At 49.9% G+C, this 21481-nt stretch overlaps 1 protein-coding gene across 22 annotated transcripts in view; it reads right to left on the bottom strand.

Moving 5' to 3' along the window:
• Positions 1-366: 366 nt before the first annotated feature.
• INPP4A (inositol polyphosphate-4-phosphatase type I A) overlaps positions 367-21481 on the bottom strand; it is a 132456-nt gene continuing 111341 nt past the window's right edge. For 10 of the 22 annotated variants that reach the window (XM_044772938.2, XM_070511681.1, XM_044772945.2 and 7 more), the window contains 4 exons: positions 20372-20469; positions 16121-16233; positions 12282-12436; positions 7037-8081 (listed from right to left, as the gene is read on the bottom strand). In XM_044772938.2, the coding sequence (XP_044628873.1) occupies positions 7901-8081; positions 12282-12436; positions 16121-16233; positions 20372-20469 (547 nt within the window). In that variant the 3' untranslated portion in view covers positions 7037-7900. Of the gene's footprint in view, positions 3078-7036; positions 8082-12281; positions 12493-15949; positions 16234-20371; positions 20470-21481 lie in introns of those variants that run through there. The other 12 variants (XM_044772941.2, XM_044772949.2, XM_044772947.2 and 9 more) reach the window with 4 other exon arrangements.

Genomic DNA, 21481 nt, shown 5'->3' on the forward strand with positions numbered 1-21481 from the left:
GTTTAATGCCAAGACAGCTCACAACTGCCTTAAGATGACTATACCATTGAGTCTATACTTTGCACATGAGGAAACGGAGGTTCAGAGAGGGCACACAACTTGCCCAGAGTCACCAGCTAGTGAGTGGCAAAATGGGACTGGGAGGTGGGTCTGTCTGAAGCTGAAGTCCCTGCTCTTAATCCCACACCCTGCTGCCCCTCCACTTCAAATGAAGTGGAAACAAGGTTATAAAACAGAAATCTCTCTCAGTCCCATGTGTACAAAGCCCCGAGCGCTCAACGCAGTGCCCATTAATGATGGTCCAGTCAGGTGCCGGCCACGGAACGAGCCCTTCTAACGTAACAGAATGAATCAGGTGAAGCCAAGTTTACTGTTGTCAGTTATTTATTATTTGTCATTCTAAAGACGAGCACATTTACAGCATACATGGCTCTGAATGAGCTCAGAATATATAAAACAGTAACTATATGTTTATATATATTAATACTGCCCCAAACAAATAAATAAAAGTACTTTAATGCACTAAGCTTGGCGAATACAATTGTGGAGGGACAAACTGTATTATACAATATTTGTACATTTTTCAAGGAAACCAAAGGCAACTGTGCTGCAGGCGCTCTGGCAGAATCCGCGTCCCATCGGGTTTCCAGAATGTCTCAACGCTTTTTTAAATGGGCCTCACAGGGGATACAAGATGGACCCTCTGTTGTCTGGTAACCTGTAAAACTGCCTTCCTCCTGCACCTGAACACACAGAGCTCCCAGGTGACCCGAGGAGCTGCTGGCCCCCTCGAGGGGACAACACGCCCCCGCCCAGCGAGCGTATACGTGTGCAACGCCCTGTGAGACTGTCACACTGGAGCCTGATAGTAATGCTCAGACAGAATACTGAAACCTGAATATTTTCTACACGATTAGCCAAGTCTTAGAGTTTTATGGTGATCCCTAATATGAAGCCAAAATGGGGAGAAGATTCACATAAATGTGCCACATGCAAAACTGCCAACAGATGACTCACCAATGGCTATATCCCCTTTTGATAAATGCAGGTATTTAATGCTCTTCAGACAAAAAAATTCTGAATAAAGTATGTGTAACATTTAATTTTAAAAAACAAGGGAATTTCTTAAAAGGTAGTGATGTTAAAATGAGAAAAGACGGAAATATATAGATACTAGAAAAAATTACGAATTAAATAAAATGGTGGAGAGGTTACAGGTTAACCAGCCATGTTGGAAACAAACTGTCTTTGAACAGGGACTGACATTTACAACAGGAAGCTCCAACACCAGCTGCTGCCACCTCTGCAGCGGGTTTGGTGGACAAGAGTTTCTCGGCCTCGCCCCTCCACAGTGAACTCTGGCTACAAGAGGGACAGTGAGCTGCAGCCATCCCTTACTGCCGCATCCTCCACACCAGTTCACACTCGACCAGTGGGAACTTCCCCCGCAGCGGGCATCAGGAGATGGCAGGCTCTGAGCACCGACTTCTGAGTAGGAAGGGTTCTGGAAGGTCATCCAGTTCCAGCCTCACCTGATGCCCACCCGTGTCCCTGCCAAGGGGTGATCTTGCCTTGGGTCTCAGCTCCCCAGGCCCAAGTTTCTTACATGTTTCCAAGTGGGTTTTCTAAAGGAGCTGAAAGAATAATATCTAGAATTTTAGATACAGGAATTTCCTAAGGGTTCACAAACCATTAGGATCAGCACTGTGAATATGTGCCACATATATTTTTTTTACAGCCTTTTAAATAACATGTAAACATAATAATTATGATAAACAGAATTGATAAAACATATAAACTAAGAAAAACTCTGCTATGTGCAGATAAGACTCATTATCATCTTATAATAGATGACCAGACATAATTTTCTATGAAATTCCTAAGTTTTATGGCCCATTAATCCCTTTCAAAATCTCATTTTAGGAGATAATTTCAACTTTCTCAATAGTCATCTTACATAACAGAATAAGAGGACAGTAACAATTATTGCAAACCTAAAACACTTTCATCAGACATTCAAACATGATTGTATTATCTTTTAGGAGAGGATAAACTGGGGAACCCACAAAAGGACATCTGTTCTGAAAATATTTAGGCTTCCACTATCCACACGCATTAAACCTCCCTTGTTGTCAGAGAGGCATCAGACAGACCACATGTGAGGCCCTGGAGTGGCAGAACTCGACATCCAGAGAAGGGGAGACGTGCCCTGGGGGCACGGTGGGACAGACATGGAGCTGATGAGGACAGGAGACCCTGGCTTCATGTTCTCAAGCAGACACCCTGTTCTATAACTTAGGGACAGAAGTGGCCCCCACTGCGAGTGGCTCTGCAGTGTTGTCCCCTAATACAGTCCTCAGGCTGATGTGACAACCTCTGCTCCCCCTTGCTGGCCTCACCGTGGTGGTACAGATGGGATACTTCATGAGAAAACACTTGCTCTCGCCGCATGAGCTAGTTTCTTCCCCAAAACTTGGGTTAACATTTAACATTTGTTGGTCTGTCCTGAATCCAATTATTTAATATATTATTTACTGTTTTACATTCAGATTTTTAAAAAGTAGATTGTAATTCAATGCTCAATTTTGAGTTACTCAGTAGAAAAATAAGTGAAGTGAGCAGCTGCCTAAGTGGGCATTTAAAAAAGTCTTTGAGCGTTTCAGACATACCTAGCTTGATTCGTACAGGTAACTACTGATGACATCTGTGTGGTTACAGCTGACGGCTACTGAGATGGGCGGTCGTTACTATCCACACTACTGAGCCAAACATTACCTCCTATTGATTCCAACGGAAAAAAACATGCTCCAGAGATTCTTTAGTGAAATATTTTAAAAAACACAAAAATAAAAACCAATCCTTCAGGTCTTCTTGAAGAATTCGTATATGACACTAGAGGGTACCCACATTTATTATGTAACAGCTAACAGAGGGCAGCGTGTGTTCACGTTTCCACTTTCCCGTAAGTCCCTTCGGGAGGCCTGTAATGCTTGGGGAAAGCCTTCAGCTGCAGGGAATTAAATGCATATTTGCGACTTCCAACATTCTTCATTGTATTTTCTCTTCGACAACCCTCACTGGGGAAAAAACAAGCACAAGAAATGACAGCAGTAAAAAAGGAAAAAAGAAAAGACTTAAACTAAGATGAAATGAACTGATTATTTTCATAGCATTAAAAAAAAAGGCTGATTAATCTTAATGGGTGCCAGACTCATTTACAACAATACACATGTGACGTGGGGTTTCTGGACAAGGCAGGCAAGCAGCACAGACATGGACACATGCTGTACGGACTGCAAGCTGTGCACTTCCAAACGCAGCACTGGATCTAAGTGGAAGCAAACTTCTTTTTTTAAGTTGGTGGTTTCATGTATTTTATGTCTAGTTATTGAGGATTCTATTATAACTAGTGGTTCAAAGGTTCTGTTACACAGCAAATTAAATAGCACTACTCTTAGAAAAGCCTTTAAAGAGCTACATTTTTCTATATTAGCAACAGCTGTTAATCACCTCAAATTCAAAATGCTGGTTTTCCTTGTAGAATTCAACGTGTGGCCAAGCCATCTGGCTGAGAACGCTGCTCTGACATGCTGTCTCCACCTAGGAGCCAGCTGCGCTGGGTGCAGAGCAATCCAGTGGGCCTGCATGGCTCTCAGGACTGGAGTGTCATGAAGGAGTGGCCCCACCGACGTCTCCTGGTGGCAGCCAACCTCCCACTTTCTCCAGATGGGCTGCCCTCATTGTGGTCGCCTTTCACAAGAATGCCACTGAGCCAGTGAGAGCCCACAGGTGCCCTTCCCTAGAGAATCTGCTACCAGCATCATCTCCTGCTGCATTTGATGGAGGGTTGTCATGGCAACCCAGTAGGCAAAGCAAATGCTGAAGAGGAGGATGAGCCATCAGGCAGGCCTCATATTCCCAAATGAGAGCATCAGAGGAGTTCTCTGGGAAATGTTCTGGTGTAGACATAAAATTAACAGGCAAAAGTGATTCTAAATATAAATGACTTCCTATAGCATAGTATAACTTTATATTTTTATATTATTCTAAGACTAACAATTAAATCAACTAGTTATCAAATTTAGTAAAAAATCCCCCTTATGAGATGTAAAATTTGCAGTTACCAAGAAACAGTGATTTAAAAAAAATATTTCACATTGTATGAAGACCATATGTCATGCATTTTAAAAAAATATCAGTGGCAATTGCTGAAGGCTTTTCAAGTGAAAACGACAGTCTCATTATCAAGAACATGTAAAATATTTTTGGTAAGACTAATTTTATTCAAAAGATAAGCTCAGGTATTAGAAAAGTATCCACCTGCTTGTTATTACATAATTTAGGAACCCAAGTATGCTTTCTTGTCACCAGAGCCTCAGGCCCTCAGCTAGATGTGTATCATCTGAGCTGAACGCCTATGTCATATGAGCAGGCAGCCCCTGGAGCAAATAATGACCACGTCTGTCTAACATCCAATAACTGGATAAAAATATAATTCCATTTAAAGCAGAAGCTATAGGTTCCTATGCACAGTTAGTCTTGTTTAATCTTTGGAAGCGCTCACATTATTGGACTATTTCAGATATGGCTTTTCCATTTATATATAAATGTACACACTTCTCAAAAACCACCTACCACCAGTAAATGCCAAACTGCTTTGAGGAGCGAAGAATAATAATTTGTAAACTTCAACATTATCTTTTATTTATGTGTTAAAGAAGCTAAATACTGGTTTAGCTGGCTAAATACATTATACATGAAGTTATAATCCAGATTACAATTTTATTTCAATTTAATTTTTGAAGCAAATTGTATTTACTTTTCCTCAAACGTTTGAATGATTTGAATTTACAAAATCTGCCCGGTGGGGCTGATGGCACGCTGACACCATCATCGCGTGTTTCTGTTTCGACAAGCTCTGCCCAGTGCTGGGACCAAGGGATGGAGAGCAGGAGAGGGCGTGCTGTGGGCACAGCGCTTCCCGCTGCGGAGGCGGCCTTCTGCGCTAAGGAGAACGCTCCCATGGAGCACACTGGCTGCGTAATTTTGGGGAGTCAGTTACACACATTGAGAAGGTTGTGGATAGATTTTAGAACAAGGGAATTAATTATCTCAAAGCTATAAGGTTATTTTTTATTATATCAATAAATTATTTCTTTTGAAGGACATATGTTTTTTAAATAAAAGTTAGAAGGGAAACCCAAATGACAATTAATTTTAGGGACACTCTGGTTTTCCCTTTCCAGCAGGACCCTTCCACCTTAGAACTCATCTGGATGCATTGGTGTCTTAGTGATCCTGAGCATCTAGAGTTGGCTGCCATCGACAAGGTCTCAGCACTAGCATGAGCCTAGAAGCAACCAGAACACCATCACCAAACATCAACAACTTCCCTTCTTGAATCATCCTTCCATCTTTGTTTCATCCTGCCTATTTCTCACTAAAGCAGAAAAGATTTTGGATATATATTTAGCCTGATTTCATGAGTAAAAGGCCTCAGTGACATTAAAACTCGCCACAAGGGGCAAGCATACTGAGTCTCTTTTCTGGGATATTCTAAAGAAAACCACTGCCAGCACCCACAGCCTAGACTGATCTCACGGTGTCCTTTCTCGGGCTGCCCCTCATGCCTGCAGAGTTAGAATCTACTGCCTTTTGACCTGGCCCTGAAGAGGAAAAAGAACCTTATCCTCTCTCTCCCTTCCATCCCATTTCTCTCTCGACCTGACAGCCAAACCTACACCGGGCAGGAAGGCCTGGCTGTACCGCGACAGCCAAGGAACAGGCCATGGTGTCCATGAAGTCCCCCGGGAGGGGCTTCTCTAGCTGGCACAGCCTCCCTTTCCTGTGTGTCGGGTTCTGGGAGGAGTGTCTGGAGTGTGACAGAGAAGCCCCCGTGGGCCCGGAGAAGAGGAGGGGGTGCTGTCTGTAGTCAGAAAGGCCTCCCTCATCTGTGCATGTCCGCCTGGCCCAGATGTGGCCACAAGCACGTGTCACCACTGTGGGGCGTCAGGAGCACTTTACCCCGAGCAGGGACAGGAACTGAATGGACTATGGAGTCTACCTTCCCTACTTCAAATAAAGTAAACAGAAGAGTCTTAGAGACTTGATGCGTGCACCTCGATCTAAAGGAGGGCCAGTGTGAACGCACCTCTCAGAGAACCACAGACTGGACGGGACCTCACTAGTGACTAGTGTCACACTGCCACGACTTAACATCACCGATCACTTAGCCTTCAGTGAAAGACTCCCTACTGAAGGATGCCAGGCGCTGTGCACAGATCAGCCACCTCATTTCTTCCAGGAAAGACAGAGCGACCACTCAGCACCTCTTGTGGGAAGGCTGGATTCACCCACAGGTGTGACACCTGCCCTGAGGCTCCTGCAGGGCTCAGAAGTCCAGGAAAGAAGGGGGTCCCAGGGTGTAGGGAGGGCAGCTTCCAGGTCACAACTTAAAGTCTGAGCCCAGCATTTGTCATTCATTGCTGACTGCTTCACAATTCCTAATACCCAACTCAGATCTGATGCCAAACCAGAGGGATCCAGAGGAAGTTCTGGAAGTCCTGGGAGGGGGACGGAGAGCCCAGATTTTGTGCCGGACTGAGTTTGTGTGCATGCATGGGTGTCAAGTTTCTGGAAAAGACAGCTTCTCTAAATTCACTCTAATTTTTCTAGATTGGTAAAAAGAAATCCACTTTCATAAATACAGTGTATGAAGAAGCAGCTGGAGGTCAAAAACAGAAGCACAACATAATTTGAACTGGAAAGCAGAAGCCACTGAGTATTTCTTACATAGGGTCTGTGCAAATTCCCCCTAATTTATTCTGTTACCTTCAAAGGTGCACAATTACCCCTGTGCCAAATGTGAATGTGAAGGTCACAGTCGTCTCATTTTAGGACAATGCCTTGTTAAAATTAAGAGTGATAACAGCAGAAACCAAAGCAGCTCGCTGTCTCAAAGCTCCATCTGGGGTGGCACAACTGCCCAAAAGTTAGGCCTCATTTTTCGGTCATTTTTCTTTCTTTTGTTTTTTTTCATTATTAACCACATTTGATTTGTAAGAGAGAAAAGATGTCTGGACTTTAATGTGAAATTTGAAGACGCAATTTTTCAAAAGAAAAGTAAATGTATATAACTTCAGCAGCCTTTGGTTGCTATATTAATTAATTCCTGGAATCATTTAATGATCCTCCAAGAGCTAAAGGAGCAAATCGAAAGTCACCTGCAATAGGTTCTCTTCATGTGCCTCACTTGGTACAATGTGCTCTGGTATTCACAGCTTTGTGTCATCCCAAATTGGAAATAATAAACATAAGCAAGGAAACGTTATGATTCTGCAAACTGTTTGCTACTGTAATTTAAGGGACTACGCTTTGAAATGAAAGCAGAAAGTACATGTCCTATTAAATAGGTTTCTCTAGATGAGCCAGTTAGAAAGCGTCTATCCTTTTCATTTCTCTTCAAAAGGAAAGGAAAGGTTAGTAGTACATTTAAAGAATAGTATCAAATATACAAATACTTTTCAGACAGAATTCCTTTCTCTTGGAAACAGGGCACATCATGAGATATACAGGTAATCAATAGTTTTACATCAGAAGGAAAGAGATTTGGTACAAGTAATTCCAGGCCAGCTAAACAAGGCAGTAACAGGGCACTGTAGAAACATGTTACAAGCACTGAAAACTCTACAGAATATAAACGAACAAGTCCTCTTGGTGAAATAATTTGGCAGGTGTATACAGTTCAGAACAACAAAACATCAAACTGTAAGGCATGAAATATTTCTCGGCAGACCACGCTCTGGCACATTCCTTCTGTCCAGTTAGGTACCCGGTGGCTGTACATATTCTGGCACTTTTGTTTTTCTTGTGACTTCCTACTAATTTTTTGTAATGATACTCATTTGCAACGCAATTTGGCCACCAGGTATGCTATGCTCAGACAGAGCCACGCAATCAGTAAATTGGGGCTCAGAGCTAATAAAGGGATGGAACAGAGGAGGCTGGGATCTAGTCTTAAGTCTCGGATGGGGACCAGGCCGCTCAAGTTCTTCTGGGTGACTACCTCCCGTGTTCCAATGCTGTGAAAAGGAAAAAGTTTGGGAGAAAGGAAAAGGGAAAGGAAGTAAAAAAAAAAAAAAAAGAGACACATGCAATGGAATTCATCAAAAGGATGGAAAAAAGAGGAGAACCAAAAGATAAGATTAAAAGAAAATGGAATGAAGCCACAACAGAAAGAAAAGATGATATGCAGAAAAGGGTATGAAAGAAATACAAAAACAAAGTCAGCACAGTTACAAGAAAAAAGGAGAGAAAGAGAAGTGAAAATAAGAAAAAATACTGTAGTCTACTGAAAACAAACACATGTTGGTTGATTAAATGGTTTTCCATGTTCACTCTCTCTCGGCTGGCCAAGCACAAGTCCATGCTGCCCTGCCATGCTCTCACATGCTGCCAAGACATGGATCTCAAAGCAAGCTGAACATGAAGAACCATTGGGGGGGTGTGACCTTCTCACAGATGCCTGAGCAGGGAGCGTGGCAACTGATTTTGCCGGAAGCTGCCTCTTGATTCACCATTCAGATGATAACCATTTACCTCAAGTACCAACCAAAGGCAGAGCCCTCACCAGACTCTCTTGGCTTTCAGGCTAAGCAGTGGCAGGGCATGAACTACTGGTGTCTCCACTGTTCCAGTTACTGTTCTATAAGATGATCCCCAAGCTCACATTGGAAATTCGGGGACTTTCCCCCGTTTCGTGCTATAGAAGAAATGTACTGAGGTGAGACGGCAGCTAGAACCACAGGACTCTAGAACCACATCCTCCATGCATATACACCAAAGTGGCAACAGTGGCACAGTCAGAGGTGCCAGGACACAGCAGGTGCCCATGAGGATCCTCTTGGAGATGGGCAGGCAGGAGGTCCAGGGTTCCTTCCTCAAGCCAGGTTCTCCCGGGCTTCCTAGAGGAACCTGGAAGCCCTGGAATAGCCATGCTGGGATGTGCCATTTTGAGAGAGGACCCTTTTCACGCTGCGAGCACTGACAAATTGTTATATTCCTAGCCAGGGCAGTCTGGGGGTCACCAGGGCTACTTAGGAGGCCCGCTCCTGGAGTGTTTCAGCCCCTGACTTGGGGACAGAGGGGTACCACCAGTGGTGAGCTGGAATTGGCTCAGACAGCTTGAAAGAGCCAATTGTACACATCTCTTCCCAACTCCACATTCTATGGTGTGGCCGTGGGAGCTTGAAATAGGCTCTGGTAGGAGTACGGATGCCACAGAAACCGGCAAACACTACAGAGAGCAGGGTTGTATTTTTTTTCTTTTGGGGGAGACAGCTAGTTGTTAAACATTTGCTAGCACAGCACTGGCCACTGCTCACCCTGGGCCTCCAGGAGAAAGAGAGCCTGAGTGTCAGCTTTGCCCCTTTACCCACTCTTCCCCTGCCCAGCGCCCCTGCCTGCATGCTCTACTCCTCTGTCTGGTAAGATGCAAGCGAGAAAGCAAGAGAACCAAAATGCATTCCCACTCAAGGGCACGGCCAGTATTTACTGCTGCCTCTTTAGGGCTCTTGGCGGAACCACAGGTCCTGGCCACCACTGCAGCCAGAAATACTGGCCAGTCGCCCAGCCACCTGGGGCTTGTGGTCTATGAACAGACACATGTCTTCCCCACACGGGATAATCCAGAAAACACAGAAGTCAGGTGGAATGGCATCACATGAAAACAAATGCATGTGGTGGGAGCCTGAGCTGTTGCGAGCTCAAGGGGACAAGGGGGCAGCGAGCACAGCACCCTGGGCTCTGCTACGAGGATTCTGGGGGTGACAGAGGTGAAAAGGGATCGAGCCTTGGTTTTGTTTTAGTAACTTCTTAAATGATCACTAAGGTAATACATGTTCACTGCAGAGATTTTAGAAAATTCAGAAAAACATAACTAGGAAACTTTAAAAAGACATCCATAATTGGAGGCGGGTAGGGGTTTAGATAGGCTGAGGGAGACCAGGAATGGGGCTGTTCCCATGAGAGGAAGGCCCTTCCCTGCTCAGGGCCCGGGGTCCTGACCCGGGATGCAGGAAAGCCACGCCGACTTTACAGACTCAGAGCCCTCGAACAGTGCCAGGAATGACAACACCCAGAGGACAGGCGAGCAGGCCTGGGGACACTGGCTGGGTGGGAGTGGGCGTGGTATGGGAGCAGTCTGTATGAGAGCCCTGCAAAGGTGTGTGCTTAGAACCTCAGGAGTCACTGGGCAGCGTGGATAGGAGAATAATATGTAAGGATATTCACCACACCCCGGTTAAAGTGCTGGAAAACCATACACAGCTTAAACATTCCCTGACAGCAAGCTGGATAAACTAGGATGTGCTAAAAATGATAAGCTCTATATTTACTAACCTGAAAAAGGCTCACAAGACAGTTAAATGTACAAAAGCGGGTTAAAACAGCAGGGAGAACTGCACACATAACTGCACTGGTGTGTGCACATGTGTGCTTCTGTCTCGCATGTCATCCAGGGCCTGGTGAACCCCTGTGTGGATTACCACACTCACACCCATACATATCCAAAGGTTCGCACTGCTACTTGTCGACCGCAGCCATATGGAGGATTGCTTTGTGGGGGGTGTGGGCACAACTGGTGTAGGGGCTTATCTGTATTTTCTCATTGTCCCACAGGGGATATCAGTTACAAGAGTGCCTTGTAAAGCATCACAGGTAGCCTGTGCACGTGTAGGTGCTGTGCACACGCCCCCACAGCAGGCTACAGCCGGCAGAGGGGCCACTGACGTTGTCAGGCCCCAGTCGTGTCTAAGGATCTACTTCCTCCCCAGTCTCCTGAGACCTCTGTGTCAGAGTCAGAGTGAATTGTTTTCACTGAATCTGTTCAAGAAGCCAAGAGTGAACACAGGTCTATGTATCCATTGTACTCTGGACTCAGGGCCTGCTCTACTGATTGTAATATTTGCTCCAACCACCCCAGGAATGCCCCCATCCATTTCCCTCATTTCTCCACTGGTGGAGGTCTGCAGCTCACCAGAGCAGCCCCTCTCACCACCTTGCAGTGACCAGGGTGCAAGTGTGGCTGCCACCCCTATGGCACCAGGGACACGGAGCCTGAAGGGCATGAAGCTCCATGAGGACAGGCCCTTAGTCAAGGGTGCCCTGGGCAGGCGTCTCTGAGCCTCCACTGCTTCCCCAAGGCTAAGGGCTGGGAGGACAGTAAACTTTCTAAAAGGGCATGAACGTTCGGCCCTGAGATAACAGAGAGGTTTACACGAATTTGGAAAGACAAAACAGGGACAAAACGAGTCCATTTTTACAAAATGCCATTATCAAGAGGCAGGAGCTCAGGCATCGCCTTTGTGCACTATTGTGAGAAGGTCAAACCGCAGAAACATACAGAAAGGATAAGAGAATTGAACGCTTTAAAGAATTTGGTGAGAGGACAAATGATACAGAACATTGAGTAGAAGGGACTGTTGGAAACGAGACTTGAACAGCATTGGTGACTACATTGAAGAAGACGGGAAACCAGGTTTCTTATCCTTTCTTTTGGTATGTGAGGTTAGGTGCTCCCCAGCAGTGCTCGAAACAAGGCATCGATCAACAGTGGCCAGAGATTTTAGTCCCGGGGTTCATTCTCCAAACCGGCCTGCTGCCTCAGAATCAGAACATCATTAGGGTGAGGTCGCCATGGCACACGGACAGGTGGGCGGGGCTGCTGCCGATACCATAAAACACTCAGGTGACACTTTGCTCATAAAAGCAAACTGTGTCCAGGGCTAGAGAAGAAGCGGGCAAACCAGTGCAACCTGCAGACGCGTTTTTTTCGCGCACATTTGAAAAGAGATCTATGGAGGATGTAAGAGCAATGCCTGCCCAGAAGGCTCTGGCTCGAAGTCACACCCACAGCAAGGCAGGTGGCCGCGGGAGCGCCCTGTGCCAGGACTCACAGGCTGCGGAGGGGCCCGAGAGCCTTCCCAGCACCCACACTGGCCTGGGTCTACCTGGTTTCAGCGCAGTCCTACTCAGAGAGACTGCCGGCTCTTTCTGCTCCTCGACTTAACCGAGAACACTGTCTCAATTTGGGGGTGCCAATGGTTTGACTCTGTAGCCAGGAGTGGATTTTCCGACGTCAAGCTAGAGCATGCCGGCCGGAGCCGGGGCCTGTGCGGGGGAGCCCCGGACGGGGAGGCAGCAGCGAGCAGCTCATCTGCAGTTTACACGGCGGCGGGCGGGCGGGCAGGGGCACGGGGCAGTGGCGGGTGGCAGCAACTCACCTGCGCATGCACTCCAGGGCCTGGGTGAAGACCTGCGGGGCCATGCCGTGCTCGTGTTGCAGGATCAGGCACTGCTCCAGCGTCACCGACATGGCCGTGCGGTCCTTGGCGCTCTTGCAGCTGGTGAACCGGACCCCGTTAAGGCGGCGGCAGATCTGCCAACGGGAGAACAGGCTGCGCTGAGAGGAGAGACGCTGCAGCATGGAAGACCCTTCACGGAAGACAGAGGCTCGGAAGGGTCAGCGCGGGCACCCGGGCCCGCCAGTCCCTCTCCGGCCGCTCCCCAACCCCATGGCCTGCTAAAGCCGGTAATGGAAACAAAGTCGCTGCCTGCGGGACTGTCTCTCATCCCTAGCTGTCCCTCACGTGCCTTCTCCCACGGGACACTCCTTCACAGTCCAGGCTCCCTTCTGTTCTGAGCCATCATGATCCATTCCCTAACCCTTACCAGCTACCCTCTTCCTTCCAAACTATGCCTGGGTCCCCTTGTCATGCTCCGCCCTTTGTTACTGACCCCTCCGAGGAGGAGGGCAATGAACACCAGCTCAGGGAGGGCAGAGCAGCTCACAGGATGCCCAGCCCCTGGCCAGGTCTCTAGGCCTTTCTGGAATGTACAGCACAGACCCACTGGTCTCTATTCTCCTCCTCACCCCTACAGATGGGAACAGCTCAGAAGACCCACTTCCCTTTACCCACATTCTGACCCACAGCTCCTTCGCCATCCTCCACCTCATGGGGACTCGGCACACAATGAGGTGCCCATGCACCTCCCCCTCACAGGGCAGGGCTCCACCATGGGGCAGCCTCCTGGCTGGGGAAGAACCACCTCAGGGCACCTTCTCTCCCCATGGGGAAGACATTTTGGGGCATTTTCTCTGTACCACTAGGTACAATCCGAGGTACACATCCTAAATCCAGAAAGTCCTAAAACAGAAGATTTTTTTGGTAAGTTTGTGGCAATCTCACTTGGCAGTATGACCAGATCTGAGCTGATGTGAGACTATAATCTTTCTCTTTCCCATTTTGTACAAATATTCAGACTTTTCAGTGAAGCAGTATTGAGCCTGGTTCCAGAGTGCCGCCCCAGAGTCCCCTGGGGATGTTAAGTCATACATGTGTACCACGTCACACACAGGTGATGCGCACCATTTTACACATAAGTGTACCAACTGTAGACCACATCACCTTTCTAAAACCCGGAAACCTGTGAATTCCAAAACATCTGGCCACGAGGGCTTCAGTGAGAACGACACTGGTGTTTAACGAAACATCATCCAAGTTAAACAGTGGTGGGCTCCAGAAACCTGTACTCCAGAAAAATACCAGAGCCACTGCAGACTGCCCTGAAGGCAGCGTCACAGCGCTCCTCAGGCCAGCAAACATGACGGCACGGCCACCACGGGGATGCCCCTGGGTGGAGAGCACATAAGTCCTCAGCACCATGTCGAGGGAAAGACAAAACAGAAAAGGCCCAAACAAGTTCGGCCAAGACCATCAGGAGGAAGATGGGCTTCTATGGAGAACACACCAAAAATTTTTCAAAAGAGAAAGAAAAAGAAGACCCTAAGCAGCCCCTAAGCTGGGTGATCTGTAAAACCCTAACTGACGAAGCGAGGGTGAATGCGGACATGCTCACTAAATGCCACAGGCTGTGGAGTTCGTGCCCCAGACACATGGCACACACTGGGACTAGAAACAGAGTCAAGGAAAGTCTACATTCATTGACGGGGCAGCCAGACCTACACGAGGTTCCAGAAGGCAGGCAGGGGTGGCCGAGGTGCATCTTTCCCCAAGAGGGTGGTCTGCAGCGCCAGGCTCTGCTGTCTCCCCATCCCCATCCGTGAAATGAGGCGTTAGACCTGACTAACGATATTCCAACTACTGAGCCAGGGTCCCCTTGTGCAGACATGGAAATGAAAATAAGTAAGAGCCACAAAAGGAGGGCAGCTCTGGTCCAATGGGACAGGAGGGCTCGGTACCTGAGAGGCTTGGTGCTACTGCCCCCACACCCACCTGCCCCCTAGGGGATCCTCAGGTGGACAATACGAGAAGAGATGCATCCAAGGGACTCTGAGACTCTTCTACCTCTGAATCTATGCTTCTACACCTTGGGGCCTCTGCTGCGAACAAAAAATATGGGGCTGGATGGACTGCTTTCTTGACCTGGTTATAGGGGATGGTCGCTCAGCACTATGACTGATGGTTTTTCTGTCATACAGAGTCCCAGTTCCCAAACAAGGTACACAGGTCCCTGCATCCGCTCTTGTCCGTAAAGCCGTCTGCAGGTTTATTCTGCGAGTGCATCAGAGGGTGCAACGCAGAGGGATCTGGCTGTCACCCCTTGGCCTCTCAGTGTCATGTGGGGAAAGGCTTGCTCTTTGAAGTCTTGCAAAAGTACCTGTGTAAGAGACTGGGCACAGCCAGCCAAGGGGTGCTTAGCATACCCCAAAAGAACATACTAAAAGAAAGCAGGGGAGCCCCTGTGCCTGCAGAGTGTATAGGCCTGAGGGCCCTGATGCAGGGACATCCCAGCATGCACGAGTCCCACCCGACACCCCATTTGCTGGGCTCGGCCTGAGCAAGCAATGGCAGATGAGGCCCCAGAACCAGGAAGACACCTGAAAAATGGGGCGTGAACCCCACCAAGCTTCCCACTGAGCTTCATGTCACTCAGTGCTTCCGAATGTGTTTTGTTGTAAAAAGATTCCAGGGGCAGCCTGGCCCACAGAGGGGAGATCCTCAGACTGACCCCCCACATTTTCCATGAGGAGGAAGTCTTACCAGCCAGGGCACTTGAAAGGCTAAAAGAACAGATTGATATACAGAGGGGAATGCTCACTCTTCAAAGCTTCTCGACAGAAAGATACCAGCGGCCACAGCCATTAGCGAATGGCTGTTCAAAAGAGGCACTTCCTGAAGACAGCTCTCAACACAACATCTAATAAACAACCTAAATGGCGGGCCAGCACCGTGACGGGCTGAGAGCGTCTGCTGCACTGGAAGAGATGGGGGTTGAGAGAAACTCTCTCCTGACAAGGAGAGCAGTAAAGTTCTGGAATGAAGCTCGGGGGAGCTGTGGGGAGACAGCCCCCTAGCGGCTACTCAGGCTCTGGGAACCAGGGCGTGGCAGTGCCCACTCGGGCAGTGCAGTGCCAACTCCTTTCCCCGGGGCAGAGGGGCACGGGGCCATCCTTCCCCTGTGCGCAGGCTGCGGGGGAAGGGAAGGCCATTGGGGGCCGCTGTGTCCTAAGCCTACGTGTGCAAGTCCCAGCGCCGGACAGGTCCCAGTGCTGCCGCGGGGAGGAGGCGAACTCACCCCTCATCAGGGGTGAGTGAATGACTAGAGACTGTTCTGAGACCCAGGCTCACAGCAGTGACTGGAACTCCACAAGTAAATTTATGCAAAAATATTTGAAGTATGAGTACTTGGGGCAAAAAGGAGATCTGAACCATAACGCACGATAAGTACTATTTAAAGAGACTGTAAAGGTCACCACGGCCTCCCTTTGTACTATTAAAAGATGCAGTAGGCAGCAAGTTTTAGCTGGTATCAACTGCACAGGCTTAAGAAGGTGACAACTGCCATCGGCCTGGTTATTAAATGCCCCAGAGGATAGACTCTGGGCCAAGTTATCAGAACTCAGGCAGCCCTAAAGTAACGAACTCACAGGCAACCTTCAGCATCTTCTGGGGGTGTGGAACATATTCAGTGACCCTCTCTTGTGTCCACATGGAGACATTTGCTCTCTCCACCCCTGGCTGAGACTCTGATTTGTTATTACTACTATCGTTGGCGGCAGGCGCAACAACAACGTTCTTGTCCTGACTCCAACGCGCACCTCAGCAGCCTGCCAGAGAATGTCGACGTTCTTGTTCTTCCTGGCGTGTACGTTCTGACCCAGGAAGCGCAGCAGCTCTGGCAGGCACGTCTGGCTCCGAGATCGAGGGAGGCCTGGAAGAGAGGGGGAGTCTGTGGGAGTCGGTGCCACACCTGGGAATGCAGCCCAAGGAAGCCACCGAGGCAGAGGAAGGGCAAAATGAATTCCCGGCCCAAGCTGGAAGTTTAGTGTGATTTACACAAGGGAGGGGTGTGCTTAGGCGCTGGACCTGGTGAGCACTTAATTACTGCCGCTTCCGTTCCACCTGCAAAGAGCAATCATTTAGTCTCCTTTCAGCTCTTCCAAGGGGCTGGAGAGCGGACATCGAATCACCAAGAGTGGGAAGGAGTGAGGAGCATCCATCTGGGCTTCAAAACCACCACCAGGGATGGAGGATGCTCAGGGCAGTGAGTCTTGACCATGGAACGGGTGTGGCCATCCCTGGGGGATGTGGGCAGTGCAGCCCCTCCAGGGGGACGTGGAGAACTTCCTCCCATGCTCTGACAGCTTCCCTCCACCACCGGGACAGTCTCTGGACAGTCTCCAGGCCCTTCCAGGACCCTTCACCGGAAGCTTAGTCAGATCGCCTCACCTAAGAACCCCGGAGTTTTCAAACATCAGGATCATCAGAGAAAAAGAGAAGAGCCTCAAGGTCATGTCTAAGGAAAACAGCCGTGGCACCTGAGCCCCCAAATCAAAACCAAATATATGGAATTCTGGGGTCTAGCTGCACACAGTTTCCACCATACAACCTCACCCTGGTGTACACAGGATCCTATGCTAATTATTTCATGCTCCTGATACATGCTCAGTGCCATGCCAAATGGAAATGGAAAGAAGGCTCTTGCCTGTGAAGGGCTCAGTCTGTGATGGAGGCTGTGGGAGCGCAGAGAAGGCAAATTGAGCCAGGTCAGGAAAATGCAGCCTGCTGGAAGGGATGGCTTGATCTACTTCCTAAGATCAACTAGAGCTTGTTGGCCTCCCCGCCACCCTGTCTAGTGATTACTGCCCACTGAGGAACCAAGCAGACTTAGGGGGTATTCACCAGGTGGGCTCCATCTTCTCAGCCTCAAAGATCAGCAAGTCTCCTGGGGCTGAAGGCTAAATGGCCCACTGCTCCCCCAGCTTCCTGGGTCGTGGTCCAGTGCTGTTGGCCCCACCCTGGAGAGGCCCACGCCTCGCTGTTTTTGCTGCTGTGGGCCACGCCCTTCCTCGGCCTTCCTCAGCAGGCTAGGTTCACATCTCCTGGGGCTGGCCGCCTTCCAAAATGCTGAGCACAGTACTCCCCCTTCCTGACAGAACGCTCACCACTCCCACTCATCTGTCCTCTGTCCCTCTCCCCCCACTCACTTTCATGGTGCCTGGGTGGGGACCGGCCCTCCAGTCCAAGCCTGGGTAGCCCGCACAGGCCCCGCCCCCTGCAGCATTGGAAGACAAGCGGTGGCAAGCTGCCTACATCTGATATGGGCTCATTGCGGGACTCGCCCTCCACGTCTCGATGTCCTCATATGTCAAATGGGTGTGAAACCAGGCCCACCTCCCAATGCTGCTGTGAGGATCATGTTAGAAAATTCATGGAAAGTGTGTAGAGGGCCTGGCACATGCAAGGGCTTGACCGATCTGTCACTTTTAACTATGATCACCCCTGAAGAACATGAGGACGCCTCAGTACCTGTGTTCGCAAGAGCTAGGTACTAAAGACCTTCAGCAGAGTCCTCAGGGGATCCTTTTCCTTACCTCTTCATGTCATTGTTTTCAGCCCCGGCTGCAGCACATGGGGATCACCCAGGGAGTTTCTGAAACTCCCCAGGCCCAGGCCCTGCCCACCACAGTCTGGGGTGGGGCCCTGGCATTAGGACTTTTCCAGGCTCCCCAGTGAATTCCAGTGTGTAGTCAGGGCTGGAACCTCAATGGCTCCAACGGCATCCGTTCCAAGGATGCACCCCATGCAAGGCCCCAGCTCTGTGCTCACCTCCCTCAGTTCACTGGGAGACTCAGGCCACCTGACTTGAGCTCCCTGTATTTCCTCCCATCCACACCAACATCCCTGCATGTCCTACCTTCCCCACCCCTGTCCCTCCTTGCTGGCTTGCCATCCACCTGGGCTCCCAGGACCCTGATTTATAGTAATGTCATCCTCTTCCATCTTGTAGCCCCTGTTTTTCTAGCTCCTTCCCTCAGGCCTTGAGCACACATCTCCCATAGTGCTCCAGGTGTGTTTCCAACCTTCCCACAGCCCTACCCCTCAATCTCTGCCAGGCTCCGGGATAGAGCAGTCTGTCCCAAAGCAGCGCCATCTGGTTGCCCACTTGCCTCCCCTGCGCCCCTCACCACCCTGAGACTGCCCCCTCATGGGCCACTGTGGACTCCCCGTCCACACCTGCCCTGGGCTCCAGGAAACACTGCTGCTCTCCTCCTGCCTCTCCAACGACTCTCTCTCTGGCCCTTCTGTCACATCCTTTCTTCCCAACCAACCTCCACACGGGGCCTTTCCCAAAGTCATCCTCAGCCGCTTCTTGTCTGGCATACAGTAACCTCAGCCAAGAAAGGGTTCCACGTCACCCTGTGCAGCTGATCACAGCCTCGCTAGGCCTCGCTCTGTGGCTCTGGAGCTGCACCTCTCATGGACCATTTCCCCAGGTCACAAAGGCAGCTGGGGCCTGGGCTGTGCTCCTTGTCTCCCCAGCCCCGCTCCTCTGCCCATCAATGGGCCACATTCTTGCTGCCGCCAGCTCTAGTGATCCTTGCCCAGCACAGGCCCTTCATTCAACCCGTCCTATCATTGTCTCTCTTGCATCCCCAGCATCATCTCCAAGTAGCCACTAGGGAGCTGAATCTCCTCCGAATCCTCCTCAGGAAGGCAGAGTCTACGCAGGTGAACAGGAGGCCATGGGGGGCCGGAAAGCAAGGAAGGATCAGCACACAGAGGCAGCATCCAAAGAGCCGCCCACTGACACCAGCAGGTCAAAGTTGGAGAACAAAGCAAACAAAGGTTTCACAGCCTCACCCTCAGTCCACCACTGGCTTGCACCCCTTCCTCAACCCAGGCAGCACACTCTTGTTGATTCTAGACAAATCCTTGAAGGTCAGCTTTGTCCACACTGCCTCCCTAATAAAACTGCTAAATGAACATCAGCTCCTCAGCCCGGCCCCCAAGGTCTCTGCCAGTGTCTCCCATGAGGACGGCTTTGCCAACTGTCTAAGCGCACAGCCTCAGGGCCAGGCCAACCCCTTTCTCCACCTGTACGATGGACGCTAACCTACCTCATAGCGCTGTTGTGGGGATTCAGTGCAGAAATGTGTATACAGCACAGCACAGAGCCAGGCACATCAGTGACCTGTGAACACAACCGAAGCCTTTCCACACCTGCCCTCCCTGGGAACCCCCATCAGAGGATGCTGGTGGAATGAGGGTGGGACTCTGCCTCCTTCACCTGTGTGTGCTGGCTGGTGGCTGCAGCAGTGCCAGCAGAGAGGCAGAGCCAGTCTGAAAGCTGGCTTTCCTTCCCAGGCAGGGTCGACACCTTGTTCATCACGGGGTCCTGTGGCACTTTCTACAGGCGAGGCCTCAGTGAACATGTGCCAGGTTGAATTCAGGAGAGAATTCCCCAAGCACAATGAGTGCAGTGGGCCCTGGGCTCCTGCCTAGTTCGGCGGTGGCAGCATCTTCACTATCAGGCATAGGGAGGGCTGTGTGTCAGCGGAGGGATGGCTGCTGTCACCTCTCCACTGCCTCCAGGGACACCAGGACAGGAACACTCTTGCCCCCATACCCAGCAATAAGTGTCTGCCCAGCATCTTACTCTCTACTAACCATGGCGGGAGGCACATGGGGAGCTCACACCAGCCGGGGCAAGCCGACCCCCAGGCCAAGTGGGGGTCCTGCCTCTGTGTCCTGCCAGGAGGAGCACAATGCAGGCCACTGAATGCATCAGTGAACGCCAGTGACTAAGACAGTGTGTGAGAAGAGACCCAACCAGAAGACATGAGCGAGGGCTGCAGCCTGAGGAAAGCTTCTCTGGGTGGGAATTCAGGCCAGGCAGAGTCTACGCAGTAGGCCGTGGGGGGCAGGGAAGCAAGGAAGGATAAGTGCACGGAGGCAGCATCCGGAAGGTCGGTGAGCAGACAGCCCAATGGCAGGAAGGGCTCAAACACCGAAAGTGACAAGAGACCACAACAGGTGAATCCCACCGTGAGAGAAGAAATACTTACAATCCTCAGGCAAGACTTCCTTAAACTGCTCAAAGTAGGAATTTAACCGCACCAAACTCTCCACGTTGATGACTTCTTGTAAAGATGTATCGCCAAACCTTCAGAGGTCATAAGGGGATGCCATTAGTTGGCTAATGTCGCTTTCTTCTAGCACAAAACATAACTGCATTGAAGCTAACAACGTTGATTCTCTCATTTATTGTGCACATCTAAATTCTAAGCCACTCTCGCCCTCCCAAGCATAAGGTCATCTGTACTTGCTGATGACAAGTTCAAATACATTTCATTAGCAGGCACTATGCATAATCGTTACTCATCAGAACCAGATTATCTATACCAGACTCTCTTGCAGCACAGGAACCCCTCTCACAGACACTTAGCTGAAGGTCCCCAGGTCCTCTCATCCTCGAGGTGCTTAGGAGAGGGCTGGCAGTGGAGTTATGGCTAGGGAGTGAGGACACAGTCTTGTACTTGAATCTGAAGTCCCTCTGCCTGCTGAATGACCAGACGTGACTGGTTCTTCCTCCGCAACTGTGCATGAGGCACTAGCTCTTGTCTCACCATCCAGGTTCACCCTGTGCACACCTCACAGGCAGGCAGGATGTGCCAGATGCGTAAGAGAGGAGCAGTGGAAAGCCACGCACGAGGAAGGGGTGAGGCAGCCATTAAAAATGCTGGCTCTGAAGTCCAAGGCCTGGATGCCCAGTCCGGCTCCACCACCTCCCTGCTGAGTGACCTCCCTGCACTTCAGCCTCTTTGCAGTTCCACGTCATCCTTCAGAGGGCAGGACTCCCTCCTCTGGGTCCACCATAGCCCATTCACCCCTGATGCCCATGACAGCTTTTCCTCTAGACACCTGTTCCTTTGGGGGGTCACCCCTGGGACATGGGTGAGCTGGGCTTGTTTATGAGCTGAGAGGAGAGTGTCCCAGGAGCAGACAAACAGCAAAGCAAAGAGCCTGCCCTCTCCAAGTCCCCCTCATCCCCACTGTCACGTCCCCTGACCTGGGCCTCTGCTCACTGTGATCTGGGCTAGCCTCAACCCCTTCCAAAAACCACTCTTGCAGAGTCATCAGGAGCAGCAGCTGCCAGAGGCAGGGGATATCTTCTT

This window comes from Equus asinus, chromosome 6 (genome assembly GCF_041296235.1).
Source record: "Equus asinus isolate D_3611 breed Donkey chromosome 6, EquAss-T2T_v2, whole genome shotgun sequence".
Taxonomy (NCBI): domain Eukaryota; kingdom Metazoa; phylum Chordata; class Mammalia; order Perissodactyla; family Equidae; genus Equus; species Equus asinus.